The following is an 18,896-nucleotide window of genomic DNA, read 5'->3' on the forward strand; positions in this document are numbered from 1 at the left end:
CCTGTAGTTTTAAACTGACAAGTAATTATATTCGGGGATGATTGATGGAGTCTTGTTTTTAGAGCACATAATGCCTGATAGAGTGTTTCCTGCAGATGACCTCCCAACACTTTTCCAGGTTAATGCTTTATGCAGGTCTACTTGCTGGAATTCTCACAGCAGCTTATACAAGGCCAAAAAAATAGCTGCCGGAACAGTAATATGTTTCAAAAATCTCCTTGAAGGACTTTGGTTGTGTGCTTTGTTGCTCTAAAAGCAGTTATTATTTCATCCTGCCCCTGCCTTGGCTGCAACTTGTGGAAAGTAACATCTCCACGGACAATTTCCAATGAATATCGTTGGCACCAGAGAGTTGGGGAGTATTCTGACAACGGGATATGGGACTGTGGGCATATAGACTACATCTGGAACTTGGGTTTGGGTCGGTTTCCGGTTTCACAGGTCCGGTCCGGTGTACAGGCTTAAACCTGCTTACTGTATATAGCCTACAGCAGGGACAGACTCTTCTTTTCCTGTTTTGAATTTTTTAAACTGACACATCCCTACTTCACACCCAAATCGAAAATGCTGAATCTGCCCACCCAATTGATTCATCTTCTTGAGTCAAAGGCTGAACACTTTCCACATTGTTTTGATGCTTTAGATCCCTGGAAAACTGACCCCTTTGTTGCTGCTGATATTTTCAAAGTTCTTGTTTCTGGCATTAAATATCAGCAGGTTTAGGAAAAGTTCTAGCTTTAGCTATAAGTGGTGTTCAAGGTTTGGTATTAATCCAAAATGATATGCATCAGGGCTTGACAAATATGAAAACAAGTAAGTTTTAATCAGATAAATCACAGGATTATGTGGATTAAACACGATTATTTCTACCATTCGAAATAGGCCCGAAAAATTACCATTTTCTCTGTATATTGTTGTATGAATGGAAAGATAAAGGACAGAAAGTGAATATATACATTTAAATGTAGTTTTTTTATTCATTGAAAATCCAAATGATGATGTAAATACTGCAAATAAATTATAATCAACTAAAACATATGCTACCACACCATACTTCAATTTGGCTGTCTCTATTCCTATGTCTTTGAGCAAATATTTGAGGATAGGCTATAGAATGGCATTTATTTGGTGAATCCATGGTTTTGCATCCCTGAATAGGCTACAACCTGATTGCAGTTTGCGCGCGTGTGTTTGCCCGCGCGACCACGTTCTATGGGACTGTTAATTTGTAACAGAAAGCCGACGTTATGTTGATGTCACGTATTACTCACACACACCTCTGAAAAGCCGTTAGCAGCAGTTATAGGTCCGTGGTTATCAGTTTAAAACACAGATGTGCTGCTATGTTTGGCCGTGCGCAGCTACTGATCCTGGGTCAGCCACGTTAGAGTGACTGTAGTACAGAGCGGTTGGGATGCACGGGGCGGGTCATTCTGCACATGCGGTAAAGAAATCAACGCGTTAATTCCAGAAATTAATCACACTGCGTTAACACATTCATTTTGACAGCCCTAGTTTCAAATCAAAATGTTGTATCCCAAACTGTCTATGTGTAACTTAAGAGGGTTTTCCACTCACTAATTGCTACATTTGAGAAACATCAAATAAAATTTCAAGTCTGAATTTTTTTTAAATATAGCTTTCAGAATTGGCATCAATTCTTACCTAATGTATTATATTCAGCTAATGCTTAAGTAATGATACCTCTGAAAGTCGCAATTCAGAAGCAGTTGAATGAAAGCCACTGAGACCAGGCTTGGAGGTCTTAAACTTGACAACATTATGATGGTTGATAGATACTGGGTCTCAACATGCACCCAGCATGAACTCGAATGGGGGTTAGCTATTTGCTTCTTTACATCTGATCCCAGTGGACTTGTACTGTGTCTGGCCAAAGCTGCCGTTCTACCCCGAGGAAACAGTTATATATCGCACACAAACAGATAATCCTGGGGTGATTGAGGTAATTGCTTGCAGTTGTGGTATGGTGCTAGAGAGGGCCCTGAAGAGGTGAGGTAAGTGCAGCTCCTGTTCAGTATTGATTTCAGGCTGCACATCATAGTGGAACACTGTGTAGCTTAAATGGTCTGGGGGAAGAAAAAGAATATGATAATTTCACAATTTTATTTTTCACACTCTGTTTATATCTGGTCTCCCCCTCACCCCAGTCCCCCTTACTGACAGTGAGCTAGATATGTACATGGCAATTTAGGCATTAGGGAAAATCGCCCACCCCCCACTGGTCTTGAAACGCTGACATAAAAAGTCCAACCTCTTGACTGCACTGGCGCACTGCCTTCATTCAGACTTTAATCTTAATTGTAGGTTCCTCTCCGATCTATAATTTTTGTTGCAAGCTGACAGTGGGAGATTCTTGAGCTATGAGTGCAGTGTACCCACAATACTGGATGAAACAATTGATCTTACAAAAACTTTCATGTTTATGGAGAACTTTTTAATGTTATAATGACAATCCAAAACCCCTATAACGTCTTGATTTCCCCACAAATTTCCGATAGTTTTATTCCGATAGGGTATGCAGTAATGCCGCCTTTTTAAAACGATTCCTTATTGTATTGTCTCGATAGTCTGCCTCAGGAAATTAATGTATGCCTGAGGAAATGACTGTATGCTCATGATGTAAGTACTATACCTTGTTGACTTGCTTTTGATTTAATATAATATAATGTCAACAGGGAGCGCAATAATGTCAGTGCTATGTTAATGTTTTTATTGGTTTAGAGTTCAGTGTTTCCCCCAGAAAATGTCTTAGTCAAGGTGGTCACTGGCCCGTGTCAGGGGTGGCGCGGCGCAAAGCGCCGCGCCGAAAATTTTAGAGGTATTTTGCTCAAAGATGCCAATGCGCCGTAAAGAAATAAACAACTGTTTATTTGAATACAAAAATAAAACAGACGCTGACCTTACAGTTGGCAATTTTGTTTGCTATGTGCAGGTACAAATTATGTGTAAACGTACAGACAGTACAAAGCACAATTAAAGAAAACTTCTACTGTTTTGGTGCAATACTATACAGACACACTAAATACAAATAATGGACCATACTCTTAACATGTGTATGCACATCAAAGTGCAAATACAACTTTTTAAAGTTCCTTTTTGGATGGGGGCTGTTGTGCGATTAATGGTTATTTTAAGCCTACTTGCTTGATTTATTTTTAAATACAGAGCAGAGGTCGTTTTGGAACATGTATTTCCCAATTTAAAACATAAAAATAAAGCAGCATTGAAAATTCAGAAAATAAATCTTCTTGGCCTACACTAGCATTTTTAAATAATAAATACAATGTGTTTTCCCCTTAAAATGACTAAATGCATTTCAAAGACAGTAGGCCTAGTTTGGCACTTCAGTAAACACTTACTGAAACTTGCCTGGGACATCACTCTCATGCCTTCTTCAAACTTTTCTCTGCGCTGATAGGTTGTGTTGCCACAGTGATGTGGAGTCTTAAACTATTCTAGCTTTGCAGAGCACTTCTTTCTGTTCAGCTAAATATCCCCATAGAATTGCACTGCGTTTATTATCGCCACCAGTTAAATCTCGGTTTGCTTCTGCTCGTTTAACTCTCCCGCGTGCATGCCGTAGTCGCGCGTGGTGCGGTACGGTCGCGCGCGCAAAGCCGCAGACACAGAGCAGCTGATCGAGAAACGCTTGGAGACACATGCTTTTTACCGCAAATCGCGGCCTTTCGTGCAGTTATGACCATGCACAACACACACATCGCGCTTGCTAGTACATTAATTGTGCAGCACAAAAAAAAAATTAAAATAAAAAATTAAATTAAATTAATTTTTTTTTGATTTTTTTTTTTTTGGGTCGGTCGGTTGGTAGTCAAGGCGGGAGGCTGGCGTTGCTAAGGCGGCCGCCTTAGCTATAAAGCGCTGGGGGAAACACTGGAGTTTAAGGAAAAGTCCTTAAATCAAATGCAGACATCTTTACTCTAACCAACCATGGAGTATCACTTATTTATACTTACCTAATGCAGTACCCAATTTCAATAATCCTTCCTATGGATATCTAAATCTGCAGTGATATTTGTGAACATTTTCATGCACCAGCAGTAGGTACAGGGATTAATTTCCTGGCTTTAAAGAAGCAAGGGGGCCAGGACAAAATCCAATGAACTTTTAAGCACTTTTAATGAAATCAAGTCTGATTCTTTCTATTTCTTAGGGCTTGGTCGACCCTTAGTCATTTAAGCACAACCACTGTCTTGATTTGTGTGATCTGTGGTTGTTCTGTGTCGAGAAGAAGAAAAGGGTCTGTGATTGCAAACCAAGCGGAAGTGTCGGTTGGAGCCAAAGATGTATATTTGTCGGTTTGACCGATTTTCAGATGGACAGCTGCTCACAGGATGGATATCAGATCTGGATATTTGACAAACTCATTATGGATCCATGATGAGTTTCACAGGCACTTCTCAGTCTCTCACGGGCTGTTTGACCGCTTGACTGCTCCGGATACTGTATGTGTAGTACTCGTGGAAAGATGTAGAGGACACTTATTTTTATAGGGTACTCCCTTTCAGTCATCACTCCCTGCAATTACAGAGCAATATAAGCATTAATTTGGAGCTGTATTCTATCTGCGTGATTAGAATTTCAAGTCCAGTTTACTCTCCTTGTAGCTCCTAATTTGGTCTTCACAAACTTCTGGGGGAAACATCAGGCCCTTAGCTGCTTTGTCTGTCTGCCATAGCTTAGTACCGGTAAGTTTTGAAAAGTTTTACTCTGAAAACACACGCCTGCTGTGTAAAATTATACTGATGAAAGAAGTGAATGTAAATCAAAACAGTGAAAGGGAACTGTAGAATGGGGTCTGTTCAGAACACACTTAGTAATATGATACATTATTAACTTGGAAAGATAGATTTTAACACTTTAATTTTAGTTGCAAAAGTATTTTGTTTATAGAGATATACAAACAACATAATTAAATGAGCATAGGTGAAAGTATTGCTTTGTTACTGTGGCCATAAATCTGAACTTTCAAAAACTAGAAAAGTATGCATATTTATGATGCAGGCGTAGATTTATTTTTATTCAAAACAGAGTCTCAGTCCCTGCCACTGTGAAAATAAGCCCTACATAAGTAGAAGTTGTGACGTGCAGTTGTTAAGTAGTGAATTGGAGATCTACCAGGTGACCACAAATGGATTTTAGAAGACCTAATGCACACAAACTATGTATTTTTACGTAAGTGGTATCATTATCTATTCTGTAGTTAGGACTGGATGGTTCAACTGCGAGGGTATGAGGTAACATCTAACCCCCACATTTTCGTTCCTCTGTTAATACACTGGTTAGTTTGTGGTCGTGCCATGATGATAGAACTTACGGTGCGTAGCTTGAGTACGACAGAAGACGTTTTAGATGTGTTTATTGATTTGGCAGCATTACTGAGCTACTGCATATTTATTTACATTCACTTATTGATATGTATTTGGAAATGTATGTGATCACTGTAATTTTATGTCCTGCATCTACCTCAATAAAATGCATGGGCCTTACCATGCCTTTCAGCTGTTAGTCTATTATATAATTATATAATTTCATTCTCTAGCAAGAGACTCTCTGCTGTCCTATAAACTGTAATTATGCAAATATCAGACTTTTAGTTTTAAATAGTTTTTGATAAAAGAAAATTCACAACATGATTTTATATAATTTATCAAAAAGATTACGTCTATTTTTGAAAACTTTAACTCCTGAACAGCTCAACTTAATTCCCTGAAAATGTACAGTATGCCATCAGAAATATCCATCAGCAAAGCGTCCACTGCAAAACACTTTTTCCTAAAGCCAAGCCATCTGAGAGTGGTCACCAAGTCAAACTGAGTTGAATGAGTGTATGTGAGAGACAGAGTATTCCTGCATGCTGGGTCAGAGCGGACCTCCTTCTCCTTCTTTTTCAACAGTCCCCTCCTACTTCCCCAAGATATAGGCAGCGCTTTAACTTAGACTTAGAGTCAATCACAGTGGGATCTTTAACTGTGCCTGCCATAGGGTTTTCCTCAGCCCACCACATACACACTCACAGCAGTCATCACTCACACACACTCACACACCCACACAACACACACACACACACACACACACACACACACACACACACACTCACACTCACACTCACACTAACACACACATACACAAACCCATGCACTCTTGCACCGGCAAACATATGGAGTACTACTGCTTCCTCCTGCTCTGGATCTGCAAGTTAGGTGAGTGAAAAGTCTTTAAGTCTGTGTAGTATTGTTTAAGTTTGTATGCAAATATCTGTGGATGATTCTTGTATTGCAATTCTGCTCGTGTTATGCTGATGTATGAATCTGACCTTGTTTCTGTCTTCATGTAGCTTTGCAGTATAATAAGGGCACTCTAATTGTTAGGTATACTTTGACCCGTTCCAATAGCAACTGGAAACTTTGAGACTGTAGTTTTCAAAGGTATATAAGCTATATTGTGTATGTATTTTTTTTTAACGTATTCTACCATTTAATTTACAACTGCAAAATCAAAATGTGAACTCTACACTTGAAGGAACAATAATATCTGAAAATCTTAAGTGAATGAATGGCTGCCTGTGTGAATGACATCATAACCTGACATTTTGACCCAGTATCATGGTAAGAGTCAGGAAGGCAGAGCCTAGTGGCTTTACTCAAATATGTGTTGTCCCCCACAGGTCCACAGAGGTCCTCTATGTCTTATTGGAAGCAGAAAAATTTGCTTCCAGCTCAGGAAGAATTGTTGGTGGTCAGCCAGAACTGTGGTCAATTATGAGTGAAATCACTTCAGCAGTAACACATCTAGAAAGGATGAAAGAAACTTGACAGCAAGTTAAATAAAGGCACCAGAAGCATAGATGTTTTTTTTATGTTTTCTTTTTCAAAGCCAGTCTGCACCCTTTTCAAAGCCAGTCTGCACCCTTTAAATACACTGTATAACCTTAAGCAACTGAGATCTGTATATGGCTTGGCTCTGAGCGCAGTATACAGTGAATGTAACCACGTTGTTTAAATGCACTGTGTGTTGGCCAAGGTTTCCATAAAATACTGTATGTGTTGTCACCATGGCTTTACACTAACATTATGTTTTTCCATTTACCTTTCAACAATGAAACATTATTCACACTTTTTCTGTTAGTCCTGAGATTAATAGTGAAAATGAAATTTGGAGGTCTACAAGACAAGATTTTCTAAAGAAGAAGGATTTCATTAATCTTCAATTGAGACATTTGGTAAATAATACAAAACTCAGGAGAGGAGGACAGGAAGTCTCCATTGTAAATATTTGGTTGGATTTTGGAATTTGTTGGAATCCAGTTTTGGATTGATGCCCCGTTGGGGAGAAACTGACCTTGTAGCTGGAGTCTGCGGAGAAAGACTAGATGCCTGCTGTAGTGGGAGATGTTTTGACAGGCAAGTAAGAAGGATATAGCATTTTCGTCTACTGTTTGGAATCTTCCAACTTTTGTCCAATAATTCCATCCAGAGAACTTTGAGTAAGACCATCTTATATAGACATAGATGACACATCTAAATGCGATGGAAACAGTTGATGCCATTAGGCTCTATAAACTACTATTTGACATTAAGAGACATGTAATTCAAACCTACATTTTTTTTCGGCCTGACAGTGCATCACCCTTCTTGCATACGTTCACCATATTTGAATTTTTTTAGGTACTAAGAATGTCCAACTATTAATAGAAGAAGATTTCCCACCATGAATTCCATATTGATGTAGTAGAAGGTGAAGAGTTAATTGAAAATTCTATTGACTTACTGACATACTTACAAAATGCCTCCAAAATACAAAATGCACATGTTCCAATAAGGGACAATTACAGTGTGCCAAATAATTGCTAGAATAAGTAAACCAAAAATATTACATGAAGTGTTCTTATATTAATGATTATGATTAATAATATTTCTTCTGAATGGGTGAAGTGCATTATGATATAGCATGGCCACTTCCAAAAGATGATTTTGGTTGACTTGTCTACTCTTTTGCAGTCAGTATAACCCAGGCCTTGATCTGTTTCATCAGGAGTAAACTGATATCACAGAAAAGATGTCTGTTTTATTGTCACCTATAATACTTCAATAATTACTTGAATCAATTGTAAATAAAGCTGCATTTGCAGTTTTTGGCCAACAGAGGCCATAGGATCTACAAAACAAGCTGACAGACTCAGTCCTTACTTACATAATATCACCTTGACTAACATGGTGAGGGATTAGGATTCCATGTAAAGAAATTATTCTGCCCCCAAATGTAAGTCCAATTTGTCTTATCTTTTATGAGTGCTTTGGTTTCCACAAACTCTTTAGCTGCTTAATGCTCCCCTGTCATCATCAGCCAGTGTCTACATTGGTCTGTAGAGGGCTTGTTTCTCTTGAACGTACATCTGTGTTGCTTTTGGGCATTTGCTCAAACAACTGATGCTTTTTGCTTTGGATGAAAAATGTTGTTTAGTATGTTGAATGGACACATTTGGAATTAAAGAAAAATATTAAATTCCATTGAGATTTTATTAAATCAATTTCATGTAATTATTCACTTTACAAGAACCAATTGTTCCGTGTTTGAAACACCTGCTGGGACATCCAGCAATATATATAAGTATTGTATGCACCTCTGGCAACACATTTGGGATGTTTGACACATCTTTGTTTTTCAGATAACTTGATTGATTACATTTGATCCAAAATTCTGACAATTTTAGTTTAGTAAGGATCCTAATCAAGAATTCCTTTGTTCCTTCATGCTGTGTGGACTGTCTTTTTGATCTTTCTGTGTCTGGATCCTATTTTCAAAGGGGTATCCTGTCTGTTGGCATTTACAAGGACTACATATGTTGGCAACAACAGGGTGTAGTTAATATTACAATGTCTCTTGATACTTTCTTATTGCTATTTCTAGTTTGAAGTACTGACAGATGGGTATAAAAATACCTGCTCATTAATGAAGAGTTTTGTTTAACAACCTTTTTTATATGCGGTTAAAGTGTTATTCTTACAGTTAGTTAATGATACACTGCTCTACCTCTGAGTTAATCCACGTTATGTTATTTCTTTGATAACTAATTAACACACTATCTACTGTTAATGGAGGTGCCTATAGGCGAATGTCGTGTGTGTGTGTGTGTGTGTGTGTGTGTGTGTGTTTGTGTGTGTGTGTGTGTGTGTGTGTGTAGCTGGAGGCACACATCCTGTATCACGCTGCCCTAGAGAAGTGGTTTGAATACTTTGAGGGTCTTTTGTTGCCTCTGAGGGTTAACAGCTTGTTAAGCAATGCCCAGTTGGCTGTTGTGTATTGGGAACATCTGGCATTAGAAACCCCACTACCTCCCAGAGTATTTTGGTTGGCGTGGGGAAATAGTGATATGAGGTGCCAAGATGTTTGAAAGTATATTATCAACTGTGAAGTAACTTTCCAGAGAAAACCACTGTATTGGAAACCCAGAGTGGATCAATGGAGACACAGTGCTTTTGTTGCGTATGAGATTTATTTAATGTGCATTCTCCTCATATTTGTTATAACACTACTGACCCCTAGATAACTAGTCCGATGCAATCACATACACGTAACATCATTTATTGTGAACTTAGATTGAAAAGCAGTAAAGAGATGGAAACATCATTATACCATGATATTGCACTGTATCAAGCAACTTATAAAATAACTGCATCATTCCTGTCTGATATTAGAATGGCTACAAGCCAGGAGTTTGCACAACACACCCGCACGGCTGCTCTACGTCAGTGGGTCTGTGGTGGAGCTCCTGCAGCTTGGTGTTAGTCCAAAAGCAGCAGTAGACTGATGTGGGTCGCACCGGCAGCCACCGGCCTGAGGTTTATTTATCTGGGCATTGAAGCAGGTACACAGGAAACCCAGCAAGACTTCGACCAAGTGTTAGAAGCTGCTGATATTACTGTGAATATTAAATTGTTCTGCGACATTAGTATGGCTTGAAATGGAAACTGGATCACCTCCATTCTCATGCTTTCACCCTGACACTTTCCCCTGACCCTCTATTAGCTTTTGCTCATTTCTTGGTCTGACTTCAGCCGACCTATGATTGCATCTTGGGAAGTTTATTTTCAATACTTGAAAGGCATCGTAGCATTAACTCAGCTAACAGAAGTGTTAATGTGTATGTGCTCCAGTTGAAAAATCATGGAGAGACATTTAAATGATACAGCCCACTGCCCTACATTTTTTTAAACAAGGTATGCTGTGCCACACTGTCAAGATTTACCAATATGGCTGCCCCCTCTTTCTTCTCTTCTCTCTCATTTCTTGCCTGTTGAGATCTCGCGGATGCAGGTTACAGTTGTTTACTGCACAGGTTTTTTTTCCCTGATTTTTGCGGGTTTGTGTGGACAATCAGGTTAACAAACTATGGATATTAGTATTTTATGGTCTTTTTAACACAGTGAGTGCCTCAGCTCAGCTGTATCTCACGGGTGTAAACGCGACCTGGAGCAGAAATTAAACCTAATTTAGGTGTGCCTGATCTTCAGGTGGAGCAGCTATTAATTAATTAATATATAGATAAGCTTAATAAATATTGTTGCTAAAGACAATTAATGTGTTGCGTGACTTGCGTCAGTAGGCCTACCTTCCTACTGTAGCAGTGCAGTGCATCATCATAAGTTCATTAGAGTTGATTTTATAAAAAAAAAAATCTTATTATATTTTTCCTGTGCCTAAGTGACCAATGAAATCCGGTCCGACCAATGACCTTTCTGGTTGAGTAACGTTTGGTCGACTAGTTACCAACTGATTCTTATTTATTTTGAATACACCTATCTGTTCCCAACAATCTATTTTCACCCCTTTTATGTTTCTAGATAAACAGAAATTTCAGGAGGATGTTTAGAGTTAGGATCAAACACATGCTGAACATGTGAACCATTCATACAACAGGATATGAGCAATGTGGAGATTGTGTCAATATTTACATGAAGAGTCTGTATGGCAGAGGTGGCCATTTCTTTTAATAGACATTTTCATTAAACGAAACAAGTGGTCTTTGGTTGTGCCAACCAAGGTGTGATAGACTCCCAGTCTCTTGATAGATGTGAAAAATTAATGACTTATTCACTCTGAGGCGATCATTCCACTCACATAATGCCCAGTGGTAAGATTGTGGTTGTGAGGGTTTTTGATGATGACTGGCAGACTGTCGTTTTCAGTCCCAGGTTTACAGGTACTTGCTAAGGAACAGTCAGAGTAGATATTTGGATTGCTATTTGTTTAGTCAATGTATTATCACTCATAAATACTCAGTCTCTAAGGAATACAGATACTCCAGATTTCTGGTGTAGCACCATTTCTTTTCCAAGGAAAACAGCTGCTCGGTGTGTAACCCGTCCTCCGTTTTTCAATGAGCAGACAACTGCAGACCCAAACAAACATAGTTTGTCTGCTGTGTAACAAAAAGCTGAGTAGCAGCTGTACCTCGTATTACTGCAGCACTGTATTTGACAACTAGGACACTTTTAAAGTTGACTGGAAGGTATCGTCTTATTTTGATCGCATATAAATACTGATAGGAGTTATCTCATTTGACATACTCATGCAGTAAAACATGGTTTAACCACAATGTAATAAAGTCATAATTCAACTCATTTCAAGTATTACTTAGCAAGAGAGAGGAACGAGTACTTGGATTACTTGTTCTGCAGTCATAACAACTGTCACCTAGAGCACTATATGCTTGATGTCTACGGTAGTAAACGTTCATCTTCATCAGTGTGGATTGCTATCCTACTGATAATGTTACCAAAGTTTATTGCATAAAAACTTGACAAATCTGTAAGATAACAAAAAACATGGCAATTATATGTGTTTTTGTATGTAGAATGGTGTCTGACCAATCGGCTTCATACATGTACAGAGATAAAGGGAAAAAGAAGAGACTGGAGGAAAATAACAGAACAATTAGATTTTGGGGAGTTCTGCCATCAGTCAAAGGTTGAGTTGAATGGAAGCATACAGGCACAGGCTAGTCTTTTGAATACTAGAAAAGAGCACCACATCAGAAACCAAAATATTTAAAGCTGTTCCAAAGGCCACGATCAAAGGCGGAATGAAAAGCTGGTCAACAAAGAAAGACTGAAGAAGCAATAATTGCTTAAATATGAGCCAACGTCATTTGTAGTGTTGTTCAGTGAAATCAATGTGTAACGAATGAAAAGAGGTCTAAGTTTAAACCTTACTTACTATCTCACCTCTGCACTAGGGCTGAACAATTTAGGGAAAACATGTAAAAGTGATTTTTCTGACTTATTGATTTGCGTTATAATTTTTAAGTCAAGCCACAGTTTGAAGGAGGAAAGAGAGATACATCCTTCCGCACTCGCCTTGGGCCATGTCTGTTAAGCGTGCATGACTGTCACACAAGGAGGACCACAGGACTTTGTGAAACCATTAACACGCAGGTTAAGACCCTGGATCAGAAACATTTGCCTATTTTATATCCAAATTGAAGCCTTTGCTATTGACTGACCGCGTTGTTTCAAATTATTTAAAAAATTTATCGTACAGCCCTACTTGGTACAGATGACCAATCACTGCATACTTATTCAATTTGGATTGTTGGCCTTGGAAAAAGTTACAGAAAGGTCAGACCACTCTTCCTCCCCCCTTTTGACAATCAACAGATTGCCAATGATTGACAGTCAATAAAAAATAAATTTTTCATGAGAACAAAACTTAGAATCAAAAAGTGGACTCATACAGTCTGTATCCAAAAGAAAATATTGAAAACAATGTAATTGTTTGTTTTTGTACACTTTCATCTATCAACATGTCTTAAAGTTTTTTTTATGGGACATGGAGTCCTCAGTTCAGTACAGTTCTCCAATTATGTAATTTAGGAGATTTTGGCTTTTTGGATTTATCTTGGCAAAGCTGATGAGTATCATTGTGATAAAAGTGGAAACAGATGATATCCACCATTAATAGGGTTATTGGTTAAAATGGCATTATGAGGTCAACCAACAGCAATTATCAAGAGACTGTAAATGTTCTCTGCGTAATGGTAAGCAATCGCACAAGTGTAAATCACTTGATTATATTTATACAATATATGTTTATGTATTATTTGGGGGGTTTAATTTGGATTTTAGATGTTTCACATTCCTTCACCGTGTTGTTTACAGATAACTTTATTTTTCCTTTGCACAGAAAAAAAAACAATTCAAATTTACATGACCACCACAGAGCCTCAAAGAAATGGAGTGAGCAGTGACTTGTCATTCAGTCATTTAGCGTGAGGGTGAGGAATCAAATAAGACCAACAGTGCATATACAAGAGACGCAGAGATGTAAGCAGTGGGGGTGTTTGTGGTGGTTAGAAGCAGAAGACTTTGTGCCCTCAGCTCAGCTGTTCAGCTCAAACTGTGAGAAAAATACATTTATTTTTAAGCAATAACTCCTACTCAACAAACCTCTATGACTCATTAGCCATAAAGTCTTCTTGACTTTCCCGTCCTTCTTTGTTGTCAATTGTTTGTCCCTGAAATGCAATAGTTTCTAATGTAAAAAAAAAGTATATTTCAATGAGCGCTAGTGTTAAGGTCAACATTATCCTTGATCTGACAGGAGCAACAACGAATGACAGACACAGTAAAGATTAGTCTGGCAAATGGTGAAAAAAAAAGATCAGCCGTAGATTAAGTAGAAGACAGATAAACGGAAAGAGATGGACCGAGATGAAGTGAGTGGTAGATAATTACACGTTTTCCCCTTCTAGTCTGCCAGAAGGAAAATCTCATCACTTTAACGTCCTCAGAGATGGTCCTCCTCTTTTGACGGACATTTAAAAGCCAAATGATGCTGTCACCCTTAATTAGCCATAAAAGACATGGTGACATGCAAACTCTGTAAAATACCTTCTCTGATAGGTATTTTAATTGAAAGCAGACTTGCACTGCTGTTTTCTACCACCTGGGAAGCTGTCTCAAGATGCGAGAGGCTTTAAAGTACCCAATCGGGAAAACAGATTTGCTTTGATCAGGTGGCATAGAAGGTTATACCTCTTAGTCTCTTAATACATGTCAGGTTACACAAAGGTTACACTTAAACTAAAATCATTGTGGTGTATTTTTGCCAATCTTAACATTGCAGCTGCATGATATTAGACACTTATATAGTGCATTTTTATTTTATTTTTTATAATTTCCTGATCATTTTCCATTCATTTCCAATACTCTGGAGCCTTCTAAGATCACATTTTCAGGCCTCTTATGTTGTATGCCAAATTGGTGTCTTTCTCAGATTTACTTAAGAAGTAAAACATCTGGGTCTGCAAATGTCTTGCGGAAGAAATCAAGTCAAATGAGACATACAGCTCAGCTACTATACAACATTCATTAAATTAGTATTTGTTACCTTTTGAGGGAAGTCTTTGTTTAGACTGCTGCAGGGGGACAAACAGACATAAGACATGGTGGGAACTGTTTAAACAATGAGTAAGGATCACTCTGCAGCTGTTTTTAGCACTTAACCCAGATACTAATGGTTTCATCAATGTTAATCTAAATGTTTCTTTCAGTACAGATGTCCATTAAACTGTCAAGAGACTACCATTTTGCACTTTAAAGTAGATGTTTAGACTGTATGATTAAAGTAAAGTTCTTGTTACTTAAGTCGTTATGGCAGAAAATCAAAGCTCTTATTAGCCAGTAATGATGAAACTGTCTCCTTTTTTTAAGGATGTCATCACTGCTTCAATATCGACACAAAGAATCACCGGATCATCAAAGGCCCTAAACAAGCTCAGTTTGGATACACCGTTCAGCAACATGTGGCTGCTGGAGGAGAAAAGTGGTAAGAGACACACGGTATATGATTTTCAATTCACATGGCTGCTATGTAAATTATTGTGGCTCGTTGATGTGTTGTGCCTGTATAAAGTGCTTTAGCGATTTATATGTCAAATTAGTTCTTTGTACAGGAGCCCTGCTATTATGTGACAGCACAGCAAGGTATAATATATCTTATAGACTTTTCAGCAAATGGAAAATCTGCTGTAATGACATTGTTATGGCTTCCGACATCAAAGACCACTGGAATTACAGTGTCAATTCCAGGTATTCCAGGTCCTGTAAAACATCTAGAATTAACATGGCTAAAATGGCTAAGATTAAGAAGCCAGTTAAATACAACTTTGAGTTACGAATGTAAAAGTGCTGACTGACCTTTTCCACCAGAAAGATAGTGATTTACCTTACCTCTCCTGTGGTGTCTATTAACCTCCTTCCAAAATTCATCTTCTCTAAACCTTCATGGTTTAGATAAATTGAAAATAAAAGTTTATAATGATCAGGGGCCGTATTCACAAAACATTTTATCTTAGCACTAAGGGTGTATTCACACATGCCATGTTTAGTTCGGTTGAAACGAACTCAGGTGCACTTCCGCCTTTGGTGCGCATCATTCAGGTAGGTGTGAATACAGCAATCGCACTCGGGGTCTGACCAAACAGGCGCTCCGAGACCCAGCTGTTGCAGTTCGTTTGTGGTGTGAATTTGGCCGGACTCGATCCAACCCAATTGCAGGAAGCACTGCGCCCTTTCTTTCTTTTCTTTTTTAATAAATCGCCATCAGCTTCACATTATGGGAAAGTGTTGTTGTCGCCATTGTTAGGAAGATTAGTTGTGGTTTGACCGGGAGCCCCGAGCGAAAATATTACATTTGATAATGACACGTACACATGCTGATATGTTCAGCGATCAGATGGAGAGGAGCGTCTCCCGTAGCCTACAGTGCCAACAGGTTCACGCTGCGCTTTGCATGAAGTGTGTGTTTTTATTTTTCTTCCCAACGGGACCGTCAATACTGTCCCTGTGTCAGTTTGGAGCTGAGCTGCGCCAAACTGACACTGACAAATCAGCTGAGTGTCGGCATGAGCCTATTCTTCTGGCGAACCGCTCGTCCAGCAGCAAAACTACAGTAAACATTATGTTTCACATCGTAGGCTACAAGCCACATAACATGGCATTGACATAGGGCTACATATTATAACCATATGAAACAACAATAATTTGATGTTTTTCTTCTGTATTTATAGGCTAGATGTAGGCCTTTTTTATTATTTTTTTCACCCCATATTATATAAATTATATATTTAGCAGTTCTTACTTTGTTCTCCCTGCTTCTCTCCACCCCAGAATGTCTGTCCAATGAATGAATGATCTCAGATCACGTGTGGTTTTGCTTCGTAATGCTGGTTCACTTGCAAAAGGGGCAATATGAAAGTGGACAACACCAACAAAAAAATATATATATTCTATTTGGTCTGGACCAAAGCAAGTGAACTAACGGACTTTCCATGTGTGAATACACCCTAAGGGCCCGTGTCCACCCGTGTTTCCAGCGTTAAACGCTGGCTGTGCGCTCGGGAGTGTGTCTACTGAGCGTTTTTTTCGACCGTTTTTTCAAGCGTTTTATGAGCTGGGAGAGAGAGTGCTGTGATCGGGGGAGAGAAAATGCTGATCGTCACCTGTCAGTCAGACCTATCAACACTGGTTTAACTCTTTAGGCTTGCTGTTTTCTATTTAAATCGTTACATTTTAATATGAGTAGTCTATGAAACAGAGAATACTCCTCTGTTTGGATGAGGAGTTATCGCGGCTCCTGCAAACACACACGGAGCAAGTTGTAGGCTGACGTGTGCGCATGAAACGATCCGTAGGAGATAAAAAATACAGCGAATCAAGTGTTCGCCTAATCTGCTCCCACAAACAGGCTCTCCTCCCTCTGTTCTGGTCATTTTAAGTCTCTATTTTCGTACAGTTTCGGGTAAACAGAGATGGAAAAAGCAGTTTCTCTTCCGTCTTCCTTGTTGCCAAGGCGAAGAGTCCCGACGATCTACTATCTGATTGGCCCTTTGAAAAAATCGGCGGTGACGTCCCCACCGCCTTTCTGAAAAGTTGAACTTTTTTCAACTGGAGAAACTCGAAGCGGCCGCACAAAAAGGCAAATTCCTATACCTATTCACAAAGCTGATAAGACCAACTTTTACTAAGGAATGGGAGGGACTCCTAAGATAAGACTAGAGGGCGGTGTTGACCCTGTTGCTATGGATGATGTCATGTTCATACCTTCTATGCCCACAGTGATTGGCTGAGAGGGAATGAGAGCTAAGAGTGAATTTATGATAGAAACACTGTGGGAGATATCCATATCGTGTCGCTGTATTAAAGTAAAGAGTTTTTATACACAATTAATGACAAGTGACACTGATTTAACATGAAACCAAGATACCGCAGGGTTTCCCACACATTCGTTCACAATTAACCTACAATAGCGCCACATAGGCCTATTCATTTAAAATTTTACAATGATTTGAATCGGAAAAAATATCCTCATTGAACAGCTGCACGCCATGCACTCTCACTGTATTTCTCTCAACGGCGGACTATGTAGCAATAGTCAGACAGCGACAAACCAGGAAATTCACAATTTAGAAACAACAGCCGGTGAAATCGTAAAGTGCATGCGGAAGGAAAAAGGCGAGAAGCACAACTATACAGTAGCGGACCTGTGGAATGGAGGAGATGGTGCGAAGTGCCACATATAGGCCTACTCTAGTAACAAATTAAACCCAAAGGTGACACCAACAGTACCTTTCAGTGCATCGTAAACACAAAGCAACTGCAGGAAAAGGAACTTAATAAATAATTGTTTATATAAATGTAATAAATATAAATGTGTCTATACTTTCTAAATATAGCTTTACTAAGATCATTAACCCCTTACAGCTATTAAGGTACCTTTTGTAAAGCTCACTAGCATTAAATCTCTCCAAAACACCATCAAAAGATAGTCTGTGATCTACTTTTTGTGACTTGGGAGTCCTCTCGAGGACTCCTAGCTTTTCATAGATTTAGGAGCTAGTTTTAGCGCTAAAATGCTTTGTGAATTACACTTATCTTAAAAAGTTAGGAGTCCTAAAATTAGGAGTGAAAAGCCCCTTATTTTTTAGAGTTACTCCTAAATCAGCATGTTAGGACCTACTCTTAGCCTTAAAATGTTTTGTGAATACGGCCCCAGATCTTTCCCTAACCATATGCACGGCTTCAGTTCATACAGACAAAACCGCTGTGTCAGGTAAAAAACAGCCTCCTCATTCATTTGAATTGGATCACTGCATTAACCCAGTAGGGGCTCCTACACACAGGGCTCTAGCAACAAAAACAAAAAAAGAAGCAGAACCTGGCTCAACGTTTTGGAGTATCACAATGCAGCCTCACTCAGAAAAGCACATTTCCCAATCAAACACATTAAAATTAACTTTCTGGTATTTCTGTAGCTTACTTTGTGACCGTTGGGATGTCACATAAAACCGTGCTCAGTTTTAAAAACAGTAAAATCCTTCCACATAATAATATAATTTGCTGTGCTGCTGGACTCAAATTTGACTTTTAAGATTGTATTTATTGTCTCACCAGACTATGTTCAATATCTAACTTTAAACTAAACTCAACTTGATGCAAGTCCAAGTCAAGTCCATTTTATTTACAGTATACAGTATAGCTCAAATTCGAAAAATGACAACATGCGACAGGTGGGGCTTTATAATGTGTACGTCATATGACATCCTCTGTCCTCGGACCAATGTAGGTATTAAACACACATTCCCTTCATGTATAAAGTGGCTTACATCAGTGTCACTTCATCACTAAGTTTCAAGCCTATAAATAATCATTGTTTGTTGTAGTTAATCTGATCATGGTTGCAACATGTGGTTTAGGCCCATAAATGGTTTATTGTTCCTTTTTTCCCTTAAAGAAAAGCCCAATGGCATAATTTTAAATTTACGTCAAGTGCTGCCCTGGAAACATAACGGCACT

General features: G+C 38.8%; 1 protein-coding gene across 2 annotated transcripts in view; it reads left to right on the forward strand.

Annotated features, from left to right (window-relative positions):
• Positions 1–6,049: 6,049 nt before the first annotated feature.
• itga11a (integrin, alpha 11a) overlaps positions 6,050–18,896 on the forward strand; it is a 54,587-nt gene continuing 41,740 nt past the window's right edge. For both annotated transcript variants that reach the window (XM_080030857.1, XM_080030858.1), the window contains exons 1-2: positions 6,050–6,242; positions 14,754–14,868. In XM_080030857.1, the coding sequence (XP_079886983.1) occupies positions 6,176–6,242; positions 14,754–14,868 (182 nt within the window). In that variant the 5' untranslated portion in view covers positions 6,050–6,175. The remainder of the gene's footprint in view (positions 6,243–14,753; positions 14,869–18,896) is intronic.

The sequence above is a fragment of the Ammodytes marinus genome (assembly GCF_949987685.1).
Source record: "Ammodytes marinus genome assembly, chromosome: 1".
Taxonomy (NCBI): domain Eukaryota; kingdom Metazoa; phylum Chordata; class Actinopteri; order Uranoscopiformes; family Ammodytidae; genus Ammodytes; species Ammodytes marinus.